The 17,561-nt window shown below is 43.9% G+C and overlaps 1 protein-coding gene across 5 annotated transcripts in view; it reads left to right on the top strand.

The window, feature by feature from the left end:
• Positions 1 to 17,253, top strand: part of ELF2 (E74 like ETS transcription factor 2) — a 37,084-nt gene extending 19,831 nt beyond the window's left edge. For 2 of the 5 annotated variants that reach the window (XM_064150007.1, XM_064150006.1), the window contains exons 4-9: positions 8,709 to 8,822; positions 9,777 to 9,914; positions 11,820 to 11,897; positions 14,149 to 14,341; positions 14,712 to 15,065; positions 15,511 to 17,253. In XM_064150007.1, the coding sequence (XP_064006077.1) occupies positions 8,709 to 8,822; positions 9,777 to 9,914; positions 11,820 to 11,897; positions 14,149 to 14,341; positions 14,712 to 15,065; positions 15,511 to 16,138 (1,505 nt within the window). In that variant the 3' untranslated portion in view covers positions 16,139 to 17,253. Of the gene's footprint in view, positions 1 to 1,358; positions 1,514 to 5,466; positions 5,506 to 5,965; positions 6,040 to 8,708; positions 8,823 to 9,776; positions 9,915 to 11,819; positions 11,898 to 14,148; positions 14,342 to 14,711; positions 15,066 to 15,510 lie in introns of those variants that run through there. The other 3 variants (XM_064150009.1, XM_064150011.1, XM_064150008.1) reach the window with 3 other exon arrangements.
• The last annotated feature ends 308 nt before the right edge of the window (positions 17,254 to 17,561 follow it).

The raw sequence follows: 17,561 nt of genomic DNA, 5'->3' as shown, positions 1-17,561 counted from the left end.
TTAAATGTCATGGCTTGAATGTGGGAACTAACGATGTTGCTGGCAGGGCCTGATGAGAGATGAACAAATTTAAATCTTTACAGCCGGGAACAGATAGGAGATGGCTACAAAATGCCTGAGTTGCCTTTGTGTATATAAATACACTAGTTAAATTGCATCCTTAATAAACATTGAGAGTTGTAGTAGAAGTATGAGCTGTCAACAGCTCTAAGTACTGCATTTACCAGTCATGCATGCTGCATGCTATTTTGTGGACTCTAGGCTCTTGCCTATTATCTAGATCCTAGGAATTTGGAAACTTGAGAGGGGGAGAAAGATTCCTTATTGTCAGATTGATGTAGCTGGTGCCCTTTGCCTTCCTCTGGCAGAGCTGTGAAGCTGTTATGGGCAGGGAGTCTTAGGGCAGTAAGTGGTCCTTTGATCCTTCTGATGTATTCCTAACAATACAGGCCTAGTCAGGTGTGTGTGATGCTGAAGGAGTTCCTGCTGCAACTGATCTCCGTGTAGGACATACAGACTTTGGTGTGTATTCTGCTTTCCCTGGCATAGCTGCTCTTTGTAGGCAGCCTTGATGTACCCTGAGAAATAAGCAGAGACTCACTTGGGGGAGGCCTAAAGACTGTGGTCTGGTGGCTGTTGCTTCTGCCCAGCCACAGGTAGGCAAGGAACGTTGTGCTGTTACTAAAGCAAGTTGTTCCTCAGATAGGAAAGGACACAACCATAAAAAGTGGTGGTGTAGCATTTTTTATTAAGAAAGCAATACAATTTCTCCCTATCCCCTACGAAACCTGCCTAGAGGCTAGATTTGGTGAAGGATGGGACATTGGTTAGCTGGAAAAGGCAGCTAACGTTCCCTTGGAGTCGGTCCCGCTTCTGTCAAGGAGTCGAAATGGATTGCAGTCCGGAAAGACTCACGTTTTCTGAAAAAATATGATTAGAGTAGGTGGCCCAGGAGTTTGACGACGCGGCAGCCAAGTGTTCTCCTTCGTAGAAAACGTGGGTACAAGGGGCCGGGGCAGTGGAGAGATGAGGGGAAGGCGGCGGCTGCTGCTCGGGGCTGCGCCAGGACGGGCTGCACTCAGATGTAGACGCGTCGTTGCCTGCGTCTGGCCCGGGTCGCCTCGGGGAGCCGTGCGAGGAGCCAGGGCGGGGTGGCTGTGCCGTGCCTCCTCACGTAACTGCGCCCCGGGGCAGCTGGCAGTTTCCCCCACCCACGGGCGGCTCCGCGCTGCGGCGGCGGCGGCGAGTGCCGGCGCGGAACTTCCTGTCTGACTGAGGCCGGCGGCGGAAGGATCGCGTGTGCCGCACCGCCCTGCAGGAAGCGCTTCTGCCGCCGCCGCGCCGTCCGCGCTGCTGTACAGCCCCGCGGGAGCGCGCCTCGCCGGCGCTGCCGCCGGGTCTCGCGCACGCGCGTCTGCCCGCCGGTCAATGTGAAGCCGCTCCGGCAGCGTAAACATGGCGACGTCCGTGCATGAGGGGCCCACGAACCAGCTCGACCTCCTCATCCGGGCCGGTAAGCTGCCCCGTGCGGCTGCCCCGTGCCGGGCTGGCGGAAGCACAGGAGCGGGCACAGGGAAGGGTAAAGAGCCGCGGCGCACGCCGACGGCGGGCGGCGAAGCAATGGAGGTCTATCAGGAAGTGATCACCTTGTTATCGGCCGGCCCGACGTGCCAGCGGCCAAGCGCGGCACCTGCCCGCCCTGCGGGCGTCCCCGCTACCGCCGCCAGCGCGGCGGAAGTTGTGGCGCGGCGGGCGGAGGAGTTTTGCGGGTGTTTATGCGGCCGGGGGAGAACCAGGAAGTGTGCGCGATTGTTGTCCTCCCGCCTCCCTCGGCACGGCTCTTCCCTGCACCCGTCGCCACTCTGTCTGAACGGGCAGGCTAAGCGCTGCAGTTGCCGCACACTGCACGCAGGGCCGCGGCCCCGTGGCCTTTGCCACTGCGCACCCGTAAATGTACGCGCCCCCTTCCTTCCCCCTCGTGCCCTTTTAAACTCTGCGCTGGCTGCGGCGGCTGGGCGGGAGGAGGCGCCTGCGGGCGCGGGCTACGGCCCACGTGTGCGGTACTGGAGGGGCGGCGGGCGGGGAGCTGTTGGTAGTGGGGGAAGCGGTTGGGGGTGGCCGGCGCCCCCACCCCTACGCGCGCTGCGTAGCGGAAGCGGCCCGTTCCCCGGGGCTCCCCAAGCGCACGGGGAGTGGCGGCCGCCGCGCGCCAATGGGGGCCGTCGCGGTTGGCGGATGGAGAGCGGTGGGGTGGGGCGGGGCACGGCGGCCGCCAATGAGAGTGTGGAAGGCGGCTGAGTGACGGCTCCTTGCGGCGCTGCTGGGACGCGCAGGAGTTGGAGGGAAGCAGAGTGTAAACACGGAAGTGGCGGCGCTGCCGCCGGCCTGCACGTGGCCGCCCCTTGCGGCGGCAACGCCATCCCGCTCAGACCGCCACTGGGCCGGTGCTGGAGCTGGGATCGCGCTGCCCGCGGAGGCGGGAAGGGTGATCTCGAGCCCACAGAGATGGGAGGAAAAGCGGGAGACTGAAGGAGTGTTGCTCGCTGCTACTGTCACCGGCCACTGCTGGGTCCAGGACCCGAGCTCCGGCACCATGTCGCGGACGAGTCTAGATTTTGGTGTCTTCACTACAATAAAAATATAGAGGAAACTGAGGGGAGACCTCGCTCTGCCTGAAAGGAGGTTGGAGCGAGGTGGATGTCGTTCTTTTCTCAGTACTGACAAGTGAAAGCTGGAGAGGAAATGGCCTCACGTTGCACCAGGGGAAGTTTAGGTTGGCTATTAGAAGAAGCATTTTCACTGAAACGGTTCTCAGGAGCTTGGAACAGGCTCCACCCTAGGAAGGTGGTTGAATCCCCATCTCTAGAGGTGTGCAGCACCAAACTTGGTAGAGCTAGATAACAGTTGACTTGATGAGCTTATAAAAAGTATTCTGTGATTTTCTTTCGGCTTTGTTGAATGCACTGCTACTTCCAACAACTGGATCCCAGGATTTGTGTGGTACAGCCCTGGAGAAAACGTGAGGGAGACTACACAGCTCGGGAACATAAACATTTTGGCAAACCTTCTCTGTAGAAGTCATAGCAGCTGTGGTTTGATTTTTATCTTTACACGTGGAACTCCCCTTCTAAAGTAGTCCCTGGAAACGGTGGTGCTGTGTCAGGCTCTAGGTAATGAGTTGAGTGCTTAGTATCTGGACATGAACTAATTGAACTACACCTTAACACTGCTTGTTCCTTGACATAAAAGTTTTTTTGTATGAGTGTTAATGTACCAGTGTATTAAGATACCCGATAAAAAGCAGGGGAGCAGGTCACCTGATCGTCTTTAATTTGGAAAAGTACTTGGTGCTTTTTGAGACTAGGGGAAACAAAACACAGAGGCACACAAAAAAACACCACCACGAATCAGTGAAGACCTGTTGCGCACAACAGAAATGGAGCATGTCAGAAGCATTGAGCTGCTCTTCTGTGTACAACAGGGGAGATAGCTTCACTTTGCCAGTAGAACACAATTTGGCAGGGCTTGCTGCTACAGCAGATTTCAGTTAGTTTTTACTTTAGATTGCTGGTAGAGAACGTTCTAGTAGTTGATTATTCTATCAGCAGCTTAAGTCACTGTAACTACCTTGCTTGTGAGCCAACCCTTAGCTAAATAACCAATGACCTTTGTATTCTTCTTTTTGATGTCCTTAGCCCAGCTAACTTTGTTCTTTTTTTTTGATATTTGCTTTGCAGTGAGGGATACAGATAGCTCCACATGTCTAGTATTCCCATCGTCATACTATCAGGATACCATATCTGTGTACTTATTTATGCATGTAGATGGTATCACATGGATTTAAGAGAGGAATCCTTTATCCTGAAGGATTATATTAATTATGCCCTGCCTCTCCCTGGCCTTAGTGTTGAGAAGACTTCAGAATGTTTGATAAACTGTGGTAAGAAAGCTGGATCAAAGTGGTTGCTGTTTAAGGTTATCTTAATTGCTGATTCTAAGATTCTAACTTCTAAATGGCTCTGTGAAGATATGATTTGACTTTGTAGCTAATGTTCTCTGTATATTGTGCTGGTTACATACAGTTCACAAGGAAAGAAGTGTTTGAGGTGCTTGTTCTTGTCTTCAGTATTGATTGCAGGTATGCAGTGGGTTATGGATCATCCTTATACTGTGCACAGCTGAGAGGCTTTCATACTAACAGAGATGGGCTTAGGGAATTATTCTTCAGTTTCTTGAACAAATGTCTGCCATAAAACAAGCAGTAAACTGAAAATACATTCTTTTCCAGTCAAGTGTTGCATAGAGATCTCTAGATTTTACACATATGGGCAATTCAACTGGTTTAAATTAAAATGTGACTTAAGCACTGTTAGTACCTCCCATTGCTGTTTACTGTGGTCTTCTAAATGCTGAGATAAACATGTGAACACCAGTAAACTGTAATGAGGCCTGTTAGCATATGTGTAGTCATTCTTGACCGAGTTCCATGCTTGGAATTACGAGTTCTTCATTAAAGTGTAGCTTTGGTTGCCTGATAGTATTAAAGGATGAGCTATTGTAAATCAGGTGCTACAGTTAAGTGCTGACCTTGTGAGTGCAGGCATTGATAGCTCTTCAGATAAAGAAGACAGCTGTATCACAGGTCCAGTAAGTACCATTTGAAAATTTAAGGCCATTATTTGTCTCTGATCGCTTTTCTTTAATTAATTTTGCTACTCTTGTTGTGTATTAAAACAAGACACATTGTTACAAAATGGATATGTTGCCAGAACTCTCTTCTGTAAAGCTAAAGTACAACCTTTTCAGGCTTAATTACCAAGTTTGGTATTTCTTGGCAGCTGTTGAGAACATTGAATAGTCTGTTTGTTTGGAAGGTGGAGAGAGAAGGCATTAGGTCAGCAGTGAAGAAAGGCATCATCCGGCCTTTCAAATTTTAAAATTAAAATTATTTCCAAAGAGGATTTTTTATTTTCTGAAAACAGACCAGAAGCTTTTGTAGTGAACCCTTCTAAAATACAATGCCAAGGAGTCAAATTTCTTCTTGAAAGTATTAAGATGAGATTTGCTTTAAAAGAACAAAAGATCAACAGTGCTGTTAGCTCTGATGTGTTCTAGCTTGGTAAATGGCAGTTCTCATATTAATCAGCTACCAAAATCTGAAAAATTTATTTCCACTTATGTGAACTACTTTACTTCTTTTGGACAAGGGTTGGTCTTCGTGAAAGGAATATATGAGCTATCGGAGCTGCATCCTAAGTAGTTCACTCAATGCAGTTTTTGCTTTGGTGTCATAATATGGTCACAGTGGTACTGTGGCTGGTAGGATTTGCGAATTAAGTGTTTTAAAAGAAAATGGTTGTACAAATCATTCTTTGGTTAGATTTTTTTTTTCCTGCCCATTGTGGTACTGCACTTTTGCATCAAGCCTTGGATATACTGAAAAGATCAAGCTTGCTGTGATGTTTGCTGTGGCATGAGATATACAGCCCTGAAAGATACTGCACAGTAAGTTACTGCTAGTGATTTTCTGTGGTGATGGCTTTTGACTGAAGTTAGCTTTTTTATTGCAGAATCCTACTCCTTTGGTTTACTTTTTGCCCCTTGTCTTTACTGTGAGAAATACCACCAAGTGTGATACAAGCACAATTTAGTTGATGATATTTGATTTAATCATCTGCAAGAGCAGCTCCCTGGTCTTCCCTTGTCCCGTTCCCTCTCCAAGAGAATCTGCTGCCCCACTTCCATCTTCTGAGATAACTTTTCTGGCTGTATTTTCCATCAATGTCATGTTTCTTTGCTGAGTATTCTGGCTTGCTGCTTTCTGTTAGACATTTTCCAGTATGTCAAAAAGACATTTTTTGTAAAATATGTGTGGAGACACAAGTTCACACTTTTCTATTCCAAATGTGATGGTGCAATAGACTTACTTGAGCACAACTGAAAATCTCTTCTACTCTCTGCGTAGGCAAATGCTTCTAAGGCTAAAGGAGACTGTGGCTAGCTGAGAAGACTTCAAACTTGGTCATAGCACTTAGTTGAGTAAGTATTTTAATAGATGTCTTTTTGGCAGTGTTGGATTAGTTTGTTAACTGCCATGATGGACAGATAGCATATGTGTTGCTCCAGCCAAAGCCAGAAGTGTTGCTATTTTTTGCCTGATGGTTTTTAGGTGACAGTTTCATTTGAGTCCTAAGTAACTCATATTGGAAAAAAAAAATTCTTAGGTGTGTATTTTCAAATGTTAGAGGCTTTGGAGAGTAGATTGTGCTATTTTTAATGGAAATGGAAGAGTTACTTGGAGCAGAGGTTGGGTGGCTTCTTTACTCCTTCATTCTGCTGTTATGGTTCTGCAGCCTTAGTCCCTAATGCTGAACAGGACCTGCCTCTCCTTCCCCTCCACTCTGTCCCCTCAGCGGAATGTCATAGTACTGGAAAGGTACAAAGACGGCTTTCAGCTGTGGGGCTTTTTTTTTTTTTTTTTTTTTTTTCCTTGTCCTGCTCCTTGCTAAGTACCTGTCACTTGTAATGCATCTAAATTATTCCTTGAAGGAAAATACTTTGAATACAAAAGTAAGAACTTTTGTATACTTTAAAACATTGAGGAGTAGAATGCTTCATAAAGCTTATTTGGTACCCTCTTTCGATTGAGATTTAGCAGCTCTTGAGTTTCTTCATAGAATTCTGTATACTGAACCTGATACCTGCACAGGAACAAACTAACTAGTCCCAAAAATGGGACCAGCAGAAATAGACATGAATATTGTAGAGCTTTTTGCTGCAGGGCAGATGGGCTGGTGGAGAAGCTTTGCCGACCTGCCTTAAATACTTTTTCATGCTTTATAGTAACAATATATTAAGTGCAGATTTAGACTGTATTTCTGTATTGATGTAGAATTGACAAATTTGTAATGACTGGCTGTACATTGTTCTTGTATTCTGGTGATTGGTGGGAAGTTCTGTCTGGTAGATGAGAGAGGGGGGGAGGTTGCTTATCAATTTCTGTGCCAAGTTCTGTTCTTAAGGAAGAAAAATGTTTGGGCCTCTCAGTTTCAGTGCAGGTGTTCAATCTCCCACTCGGGGCACTTCCAAACTGTTGCTTGAGAAATAAACAGCAGCTGCCCAAGCATGTGGAGCACCCAGGACGGGCATCTGGGGAAAGGGCTCACCCTGTAAAACTCATGCTGCCTGCCTGCCTCTGGTTCAAGTATCAGAGTGTGCAATAAAAACTCTATCTTTAGTCTGATTTCCCTGTCCTCTTAGGTAGGCTTTTGTTGTTCCTAGCCTGAGGTGAAGTGGTAGTGGAACTCAGCTTTATCAGACATCTGCTATTCCAAAAAGATAAAGCCCTGTAAATAGCATTCCAGGAGAGGGCTGTGGAGGGAATCCAGCAGACAGTCCGGATGTGGGCAACTGGGATGGTTCAGAGAGACAATTCAGTTGCCCAGAGTTTTTAATTTATGTGTCTTCCAGATTTCATTCACTTTCAGCTTCTGGTTTATGTATTCAATCTACTGGCTAGTAAGTTTTTCAAGTTCTTAGTCCTTATCTTTAAATAAACTTCAATATGCTGGAATGTTGTTTTTTTTTTCCCAGTGTGCTGGCATGAATCTGTTTCTAGAGTTTTATTAAGTGAGAAATACTTTGTTTTTTAGGCTGTTTCAGTAACAGGATGGGTGTCTTGGAATTCTCATAGAGAATTACCACTGAATCCTCTTTAGTTCTCTGGTGCTGGAGATAGGTGACCATGCTTACTCTAAAGATAGATTTCCTGGGCTGCTGGCTGCCTTGCTGGAGTGCTCCAGCTTTGAGCAGATGGCCAAAAATGGAAAGAGCAACTGGAGAGCACTGGCGTACCTTAGGGAGCGTGTGGATGATGTGCAGCAGGTGCTTCTGCAGTCACTGCTTTGAAGAACCTTTGCAAGGGTGAGGAATGGAGCTGGCCTTGAACAGGGTGGTTGTTTTAATTGATTGCTGGGGGAGAAGGGGAGTGTTGCTGCAGTGTTCGGGTTCCTGTGCTCTGCACTGTATTGAACATAAATGTCTTCTTTTCAAGTTACTTAAATGACTTAGTTTTTGTCACCTTTCATAACTCAGAAAAAAGGATTTTTTTTCTTTCTTCCCTTAGTTATCACTTAAAAAAAGAACCCTTTATATTGTTTTATATGTATATATATATATATATGTATATGTTTTTTAACAGCCAAACCTGCTGAATCCAGATCAGGTATTTTTTAATGTAATAAAACAAAACTGGATATATTTGTTTAACAAACTAATACTATATTTATATATGTGTATTTTTCCAAGTAGATGGAAAATTTGAAGAGTTGGCCTTTAGATTTTAGTGAGATGATAGTTGGAGGTGGTACTCTGCTGTACTGATCTATAATCATCCTCATTACAATCTGGTTTATTCTGAGTGACTTGAAAGCCAAAGACAAATCCCAGAAGTCTGCTTTGTAAGATCTTGAACACCTCATAGAAATTAGGAGCTTGGTTTCAAACTAGCAGTCTAGTTTTAAGAAGTGACAGTGTTGATTCTGCTAGTCTCATGTCTTCCCTAAGCACTTCTGTTGACAGAAAGGTGTTACAAGGTGTGAGGACACCTGACAATTACGGATTTTCATGTTTGAGATTGAGCAGTGAAGTTGCACAGTGATTCAAGTAGACTTGTAGCAGTAAACTGATTTTTTTTTGCTTTTCTGCAGTGGAGGCTTCTGTTCATGGAAACAATGTGCACTGCACGGATAAGACAATTGAAGCTGCTGAAGCCTTGCTTCATATGGAGTCTCCTACCTGCCTGAGAGATGCCAGAAGCCCTGGTATGTCAGCTGCGGTTTTTGTTCTGTCAGCCATTTTTCCTTCCACTAATGAGTTAAGCAAATTGGGAAACCTGCTTCTGTGGGCAGCTGTGTGCTCTTTAGAACATTTGCTTGCTTATTTAAAAATAACTGAGTGGTTGAGTTTTTTACATTGTTTCTTCACCTGGTTACAGACCAGACTATCTTTCTGAGGGTGGTTGTTAGGCAGATACTTGATTAGCTACACATTTAATATGAACTTTTCCACCTGCCCATTGGGACATACTTTTTCAGTGCTGCAGATTGCCTAGAGAGGCTGTAGAGCCTCCCTCCTTGGAGTTATTCTGAAGCTGTCTGGACATGGTCCTGGGCAGCAGGCTTTAGGTGGCCTTGTTTGAGTGTGGGGTTAGACCAGGTGCTGTCCAGAGGTCACCTCTAATCCCAATTATTCTGTGAGCTGCACAAGTAAAATTGCTAAAATAAAGAGTTCTTTAAAGGAAAGGTATCTTTAACTGCTTTTCTATTGTGGAAAGAATATCTGAATACACTATGTTACACAGTGTTGCCAGTTTAAAAACCAAAACTTGATGATTACTTCAACATGGGCTCCTTCTGAAGTTACTTCATGTATGTTGGATGAAATAATGGTTAAAGTAAAACACAAATGCTACAGAACAGGATGTGGAGACTGGAATAAGGATCAGCAATTAAGCTCTAATTTGTTTTAAGTTGAGTTTTTTGCTGTGATACTTGTCTTTTGCCCAACAATATTGGCAACTGTGCATGGTTTTTGGGATTGGATTGATTTTGTAGGTGACAGGCTGTTGGGAGCAGAATCTTGTTATACTGTTGAATATGCTTTCTTGAAAACAATTTCATGTAAGGTACATTAATCAGGTAGAAACTTCATCAGATGTTTTTTTCCACCCCACCTCATAGTGGAAGTTTTTGTTCCCCCTTGTGTGTCAACCCCAGAATTCATCCATGCGGCCATGAGACCTGATGTGATCACAGAAACTGTGGTGGAGGTGTCAACCGAAGAATCTGAGCCAATGGATGCATCTCCTATGCCAGCTTCCCCTGACATCCATGAACCAATGAAGAAGAAAAAAGGTCTGTATGGATCTTTGGAGCAATCTCAGAAATGTCTTTCTGATGTGCTCTGCTACACGGGTGCAGTTGATATTGGTGGAGATAGGTTAGATGACCCGATTGCTTCTTTGAGTTCTTGGAGAAAGAGTCTGCAGCAAGAGAAAAAAAGTAGCATGAGAATGGGTTTTGCCAGTCCATAAATGGAAATGATGTCTTGGTTGTGCTTTTTAAGAACAGTTCATGAAGTCGAAGAAGGGTAGAGAAGAATTCAAAGAGGACATGTGTGGGTAACCATTGGTGCCTGAAGTACAGATGTAGTTGGAGAGCAGGTAGATTTGGAGTTCTTCCAGGGAAGTGTCAGGGTAGATACTGACTTAGAAAACCATAAATCACTTTACAAAATTAGTCCAAGATCTTCCTTTTCTGTGATATAGAAGTTTTTTTCCTTGTCTGGTTGGCATGTCTTGAGGAGAAAGTGTTCCAGTTCTAAGCATGGAGCTACCAAATGAGAGGCTGGCATCTGGTGAGGTTTCTCTCTTTGGTCTGGCAGTTTTATAGGCAGCAAAACAATCTTCATAATGAGGAATATTGTTCTGTTAGAGGTTCCAGGATGAAGTATTTACTTGTAATTTAGAGGAATAAAAATGCAATGCAGTGAGAAAGTGATCCCAGTGTAAGCTCTATGAGTTTTAGTTCCAGTTAACTCACACATGACATGTGTCAGTAACTCCACTGTAAAGTACATAAGCAAGTAAATGGTGATGAAAGCTTTTCTGTAGCTGTGGTCACAGGCTGGATTTAAACAATTCCTGTGTATTCCACAAGGCACCTTGTGCTACAGGGCTGTGCTCAGGAAGGTCGGAAATTTTAGGAAGGTTGTCTTGTAAATACTTTTTTCTGAGACAGAGTCCAGATTCCTGCTGTTAAGTGTGTAAGTTCATGTAGCCATAGTTACAGAGCCATAACTTTGCACTTCATACCTAATGCCATTTCAGATTCAGTGTTTAATGAAGAACATTGCTCATCAGCAAAGTATCATGCTTTTGCTCCTGGAGTAGGAGAGTGAATTGTTGCTGCTTGCCTTTAACCAAAGGGAGAAGCATGGGCTGTTTACAGCCAGCTGCTGTGAGGTGTGATCCTCGTCCCTGCTTGGGCCAGTTTACCTTGAGTGAAAAGGTCAATGAAGTGTGAAAGGATGAAGAAGCTGCAGGTCTTGCTGGGGAGGATTTCCCTGGCACAGGAAGGCTGGCAGCTCAGTCTGCTGAGGAAAGAGTCCCCTCCTGAGGCTTCTGGCAGGGTAGGAGGAGGTGTTGGAAGACCTGCCAGCCTGCAGTGAGCCTGGACAGGGCAACCCTGTGTGGGCAGCTGGGGGCACTTTGGAGCAGGTAGACCTCCTAGCAGTGCCCAGAGCTGTCTGCAGCTTCATAGCTGTTGTGATATTCTGCTGTAGCTGATCCCCTGAGTCACTGCTCATGTGCCCGGGGCCAGTCTTTGATGGGCAGGTGCAGGGTGGAAATCAGTGGTAATGATTTCAGGAGGTCACATTCCTTGGGAGAACTGATGCTCTGGTCAGCACCCCTACTAGAAACCCAAAAATAAAGCAGCAGAAGAAGTAATACATTTTAAAGTAAAAGAGGCTGGACTTAAAGAAAGCAATTAAATTGAAGTTTTACTAAATACAGATGGTGCCTATCTCACCTGCCATTAACTTGTCTGAAATTGGGATACATCTCCCTATGCAATATGCAGCCAAATGACGAATTAAACTGGATGTGCAGCACTAATAACCTAAGAATTGAAGTTTATCCATAGCTGTAGTAGAGAGATGGTAGGGGAGGAAAAACGCATGAACTGCTTCTTTCAGCAAATACAAACTTCGATTCTGCAGATGGTAAAGACTGTTTTTCCTCCATGTTTTATGTGCAGCTGGCCGTAAGCCAAAGACACAACAATCTGATGGGTCTCCAGATCTAGGTATAAAGAAGAAACCTAGAGAAGGCAAAGGTATACTTTTCTATTTATGAAGTTTTTTAAATTAAGCAGCTGTGTTTGCATTGTGTTGGCCACAGGAAATGCATGTCTTTAAAGGTTTGTTGGATGAATTTGTACTGACTTGGTTAGAGTTTTAGTTGTTGTATTCAGTGTCTTCAAATTATTTTTGTATAAGATCTAGCACAAGGATATGTGGACCTGCCCTGCAATACACTCTTCTTTTTTATTTTTCATTCCCTTTGGTTTGTGTTTATTGACTTATACTGTCTTTTGTGTTGTGTGTTAATTTACTGCTAGACATGTATTTGTTCAGCTGCTGCTGAAAGGCTTCTTCTCAAGTAGAAGCAGCTTATAGGCATTTGTAATGGTTGAAAACATATTTTCTTAGTTGGCATGTGCCCACTTCAGTGGGCAAATGTTGCTGGACTAACAGATTCAGTTTACTTCAGGGGAAAAGCAAATGCTATGTTTTACTGGTTGAGGGAAGAACTTTGTGCTGCAGAATCATATTGTTGTAGTGCTTGCTTCTGATATGTTTCTTTCCTGCACTGCAAGCCTCTGCTTTTCATTCAGCTGAGAGACAGACTAGGAAGTTTGCTCACCTTTGAGTTGGCATACAGTGTTAACAGCTCTTCCCCTGGTTACAGATGAAAAATGAGTATCTCTTTCCCACTTGGTGCACTGAAAGTTGTTCAGAGGTGTTGCTATGGCTAGGAGGAACCAAGTTCGGTGGCTTTCAGTGGCAGCATGCCAGCTTAAAGTGTGCAGTGGCCAGCTCCACTATTGGAGTTTGTTTGAAAGCAAGATCTCTGCTGTTTGTGATTTCTTGTCTAGGTACAACTCTACATTTGTCAGTCCTGGGTGTGGAAGAATGGGACTGATGTGCAAATATTAGCTCATAAAGACCACTGCAAACAGTCATTAAGCTGCCCTGTGCTGGCCACTTTTGCTGTCTTGGGATTTGGGTATAGAAGTGGACTGCAGTAAAGATGAGAGATTGTGCATCTGCTGTACTTAAATTCCACATCTTGTGGGGCTTTATTTTTTTTGAATATTTTTAAAGTCTTAGCCTTCCTTCTGATTTCAGTATTACAGGTTTCCATTATTTGAATGGTACTTGTAAAATGTCCCAACTTCTAGTTTGCTGCACAAATAACAGAGAAAGGAGGCCTGTGTTTCTGTCTTTTCTAGTTTCTGTCTATACTGCAGATTTCTCTCTATAGCTGTTAGTTTTATGAACTGAGAGATGATACTGGTTTGGGTTTTGTGGTTTGGTTCTTTTAATGCATTGTGGTTTTGGAAAACAAGGAATTAATTTTGCAGCAAGGTTAAGTTGCATAAGAGGGTAACAGCACATTTGGAAAGGATATGTTGGTCATAAAGGTTCTCTTTCCTTTCTGCGTTTCTGATATTTTGTGATGCAAAGTGAAGCAGCTGATTTAATCGTGCCCTTCATTTTATTATCCAGGAGGAACTGGAAACTTCTTTTCCCAGATGCAAGTATTACAGAGTGCAGACAACCTCTATGTTACCTTTTATACTGTCCTGATACTGTCATAAACCCTGTCCTGGAGCTCCTTCAGTGGTGTCCCTCGTGAACATCAAGAAATACAGCAAACTCTTCTCTAGGCTAACTTGGTTTTGCATCCCCCTAGTTAGAGAAAGGTGCATGGGATTTCTGCCATAGTGCTAGCAAGAAGTTGGGAGTGGCTTTGCACCTAGAAAGACCTTGGTCACTCTGCAACATATATTTGGGGAAGGTCAGAACATGGGGCTGTCAGAGAGAAGTGCAGGAGCCCCAGATCCTGGACCGATCCAGAAACTGTTGTTGCAAACTTAGCACAGTTGAAATTTTGATGCCTTTTAAAAATCCCATGTTTGTACCCTCTTGTCCCTTGGTTACATTCCCCATTGCAGCAGAGGAGAGAAGAAAATGGAGAACTCTTGTTCTGCCTCTGCTAAACAGATGGAGGCTATAGTGATTTGGAATGCTCTCCCACACTTCTCAGTAAATAAGAAGGGGTGGTGGATTGAGCAGGCTCCTGTGCTATGTATCAGATCACATGAATTAGCTCTTTGCAGAATGTAAATATTTATGAAGCGTTACTGAACAGAAAGAATGAGTATATGCAGCTTGCACTACGTACCATCCCCTGGTTAACATTTGCTGCTAATGCAGGTCACTCAGAATTACCTATATATGGAGAACTTTCTGTTCTCTTCAGAAGTGGGTTTTTAATATTCAAACATCTTCGGATTTTAGGAAATACAACATATTTGTGGGAGTTCCTTCTGGACCTTCTCCAGGACAAAAACACTTGTCCTCGATATATTAAATGGACTCAGCGAGAGAAGGGAATCTTCAAACTTGTGGACTCGAAAGCTGTCTCCAAACTGTGGGGGAAACACAAAAACAAACCTGACATGAACTATGAGACTATGGGAAGAGCTCTGAGGTAAAACTGATACTCTTAAGCTATCTTCTGTAATTTAAAATCTGATTCTTAATTTTGCCTGTAGAAATTTAGTAGTTGTGGAATTTTAAAAGCTAAATAGGCTTGCTGACTCAGCCTATTTAAAATAATCAGAAGCTTGCAAATCCTATTGCTTTTTAGGTTACCTAAATTTTCAGGATAATTTCTGAAGTGTGCATGTAAAAGGTCAGATTTTTTTTTAGCTGGATCCTTCAGATACTTTGCCAGTGTGCTCTGCTAGCTTCTTTCCATACCTTCTCACATTGTAAACTGGATTTTCTTGTTAACACAGAAGGAGGTTTTCTTCAAAATCTATCACAATGTTGGTTACTTAATTGTACTTTTCTTGCAGATATTACTATCAAAGAGGAATCCTTGCAAAAGTTGAGGGACAGAGGCTTGTATATCAGTTTAAGGAGATGCCAAAAAATATAGTTGTCATAGATGAGGACAAAAGTGAGTCCTGCAGTGAAGATTTGTCAGTGTCTGCAGATGAAAAGTCACTGGAAAGAGTGTCTTTATCTGCAGAAAATCTTTTAAAAGCAGCAGCCTCTGCACGTGGAGGAAAGAACTCCCCTCAATTAAGCTGTACTAGATCAGAAAAAGCAGTCACCAGAGTTGTGAACATTGCCTCACCAGCACATGATACATCTTCGTCTCGTCCCTCAACTGCCACTACCACTGTACCAGCAATGACAGCTCCCAGGTCTGTATTAGCCAGCTGCCAGCGTGCTTCCCTTTGCTTATTTTAGCACTGTGTAGAGAGGGAGGGGAAGAAAAGAGGTATGAGTGCTGCTAAGATTCCAAAGTTCTATTAGTCGGTGGGCAAAAGGCTTGGGTTTTTTTTAGCTTGGTTTGGTTTAAAATATGACGCAATTAGAAGTGTGTAAATCCTGGATTTGTCTGTTGCTGTTCTCATCTAAAATAGTGCCCTGTCTTCTGGCTTAAAAGAGTAGTCAGGCATTGGAACAGGTTAGCCAGGGAGGTGGTGGAGTCACCATCTCTGGAGTGTTCTAGAAATGTGTGGACCTGGCACTTTGGGATGTGGTTTAATGGCCATGGTGGTGTTAGGTCAGTACTTTTACTCAATGATCTTAGAGGTCTTTTCCAACCACAACAGTTCTGTGATTCTGTGCTTCTCTATTTGGCAGGACTGTACGTGTGGCAATGCAAGTGCCTGTCGTGATGACCTCTTTGGGACAGAAAATCTCAACTGTGGCAGTGCAGTCAGTGAATGCAGGGTCACCACTAATAACCAACACGAGTCCAGCAACACCCACGACTTCAAAGGTGGTCATCCAGACAATCCCTACCGTAGTGCCAGCCTCTGCTGAAAATGGAGACAAAATCACCATGCAACCTGCCAAAATCATTACCATCCCTGCAACCCATCTCACGCAGTGTCAGTTACAGACAAAAACAGGCCTGTCTGGGTCAGGAGGTATTAACATCGTGGGAGCCCCGCTGGCTGTCAGAGCAATAACCCCAGTGTCCATAGCTCATGGGACACCAGTAATGAGATTATCAGTGCCTGCTCAGCAGGTGTCTGGCCAGACTCCTCCTAGGGTGATCAGTGCCGTTATAAAAAGCCCAGAAGTTAAGTCAGACACAGCTGCTTTAAAGCAGGAGCGAGAAGTGAAAATGCTGCAGCTGGTAAAAGAGGAGAAGCCAGCAGATGGAAGCAAGACTGTGACCCATGTAGTAGTAGTTAGCACACCCTCATCTATCACCCTGCCTGTGACAATAAAAACAGAAGGAATCCTCGCCTGTGAGAAGTGAGGAAAAGTTTACTTTGGTGTGGACTCATAGACTGTTACGGTTTGGAATATGCTGACGAAACTGGGGGAGGGCAGCGGATGATGCTGGCACCCAAGGCAAGGAGGAGAGTTGAGAGATGTTAATAAACGTGCATTGTGTTGAAGACCTCTTGGAGGAAAAAAAAATATATTATTTTCCCCTGTTTCAGTGGGAATTGAACCACATTTATATGCTGACAAAAACTGCCTCTTCCAGTTGAGAAAGTGCTGAACCTGTGGAGAAGGGAAGATAGATGGAACTTGAAAGGGACCAAACAGTTCACTACGCTACTAAGTTACACTAGGACCTGGAACACTAAAAGAGCAGTGCAAGAGGTTTGCCTTGGTCATTAGGTGTCAGGGGAAGAAGAAGGTCTCATTGTTACAGATGGCAAATTTGATGCATTTGAGATGCATACCAGCAATTACTACTGTGTGCCCACAGTACTCAACTGGTGCTATGTGAAAAACTCTGCCATTAGGTATTGTAGAATGTGAAATAAAGGAGATTATAGAGCTTCTAAAAGAAGACAGAGACCTAGAGGGATTTTCTTTTTTTGTATCATACAGCTTCAGCAGATTCAAAACGAAAAGCCTTAGACTGATTTGATTTTCAGTTACTTTTCTTGAAATAAGCTAATGGCTTGTTTGGGTAAAGCTTTTTTATTAAAACCAATTTTTTAAAGATCTTGTACCTAGCACAATATTGTTATAGAATTACATGTAACATATTTTGTATGGTAGTTAAAAGTCTGTCTGAATTTCTTGATTGTGGACAAAATAGCAGCAGGCTTTTTGCCTTCTGCTGTAACATGCCTGTGTCTCTCACTTAGCTTTGACAGCTCTGCAGATATTTCAGTTTCAGCTCTACTCTGTCAGTTGAGAAGGTTACGCCTAGCATGAGCTTTTGTCAAGTAGTTCTAAACCCGTAAATTTCTATTTTTTTTTTTAAGTTGACGTTAAGAGGGAAGTACCAGTGTTCAGAATGAACCATAATAGTTTGTATATTCAACATTTGAAGTATATTCTATTTTGTTGTACTCTTGTTTCAAAGTGTATTCAAGTAGGTTTTACTGAAAATATAGAACTGAAATCTAATGGTGTTTGGTCTGTTTTTTTTTTTTTTTATCCTTTCAACCTATTAACCTTTTCTGCTTATTTGAAATCTTCCAGGCATTCAGCTTAAGCTCAGCTGGTACAGTGCGGAAATTTGGAAGCCCTCAGCACTCTGGTACTCTGAATGGCTGTCCAGTTTTCCCACACAGCATACCAGAGTATTTTTCATTGGAGTGCCTGAGAAGTTTGCAGTAATTGGTGAGGTAACTTCTGACAAGGGCCTACTTTTTGCTTTTTCAGGACAGGGAGCATACAGAGTGTTCTTGCATCGTGGTTCTGGCATTGGGGGA

Source organism: Pogoniulus pusillus, chromosome 10 (genome assembly GCF_015220805.1).
Source record: "Pogoniulus pusillus isolate bPogPus1 chromosome 10, bPogPus1.pri, whole genome shotgun sequence".
NCBI lineage: Eukaryota > Metazoa > Chordata > Aves > Piciformes > Lybiidae > Pogoniulus > Pogoniulus pusillus.
The sequence above is the reverse complement of the archived record's forward strand: the minus strand, read 5'-3'. Positions and strand labels throughout refer to the sequence as shown.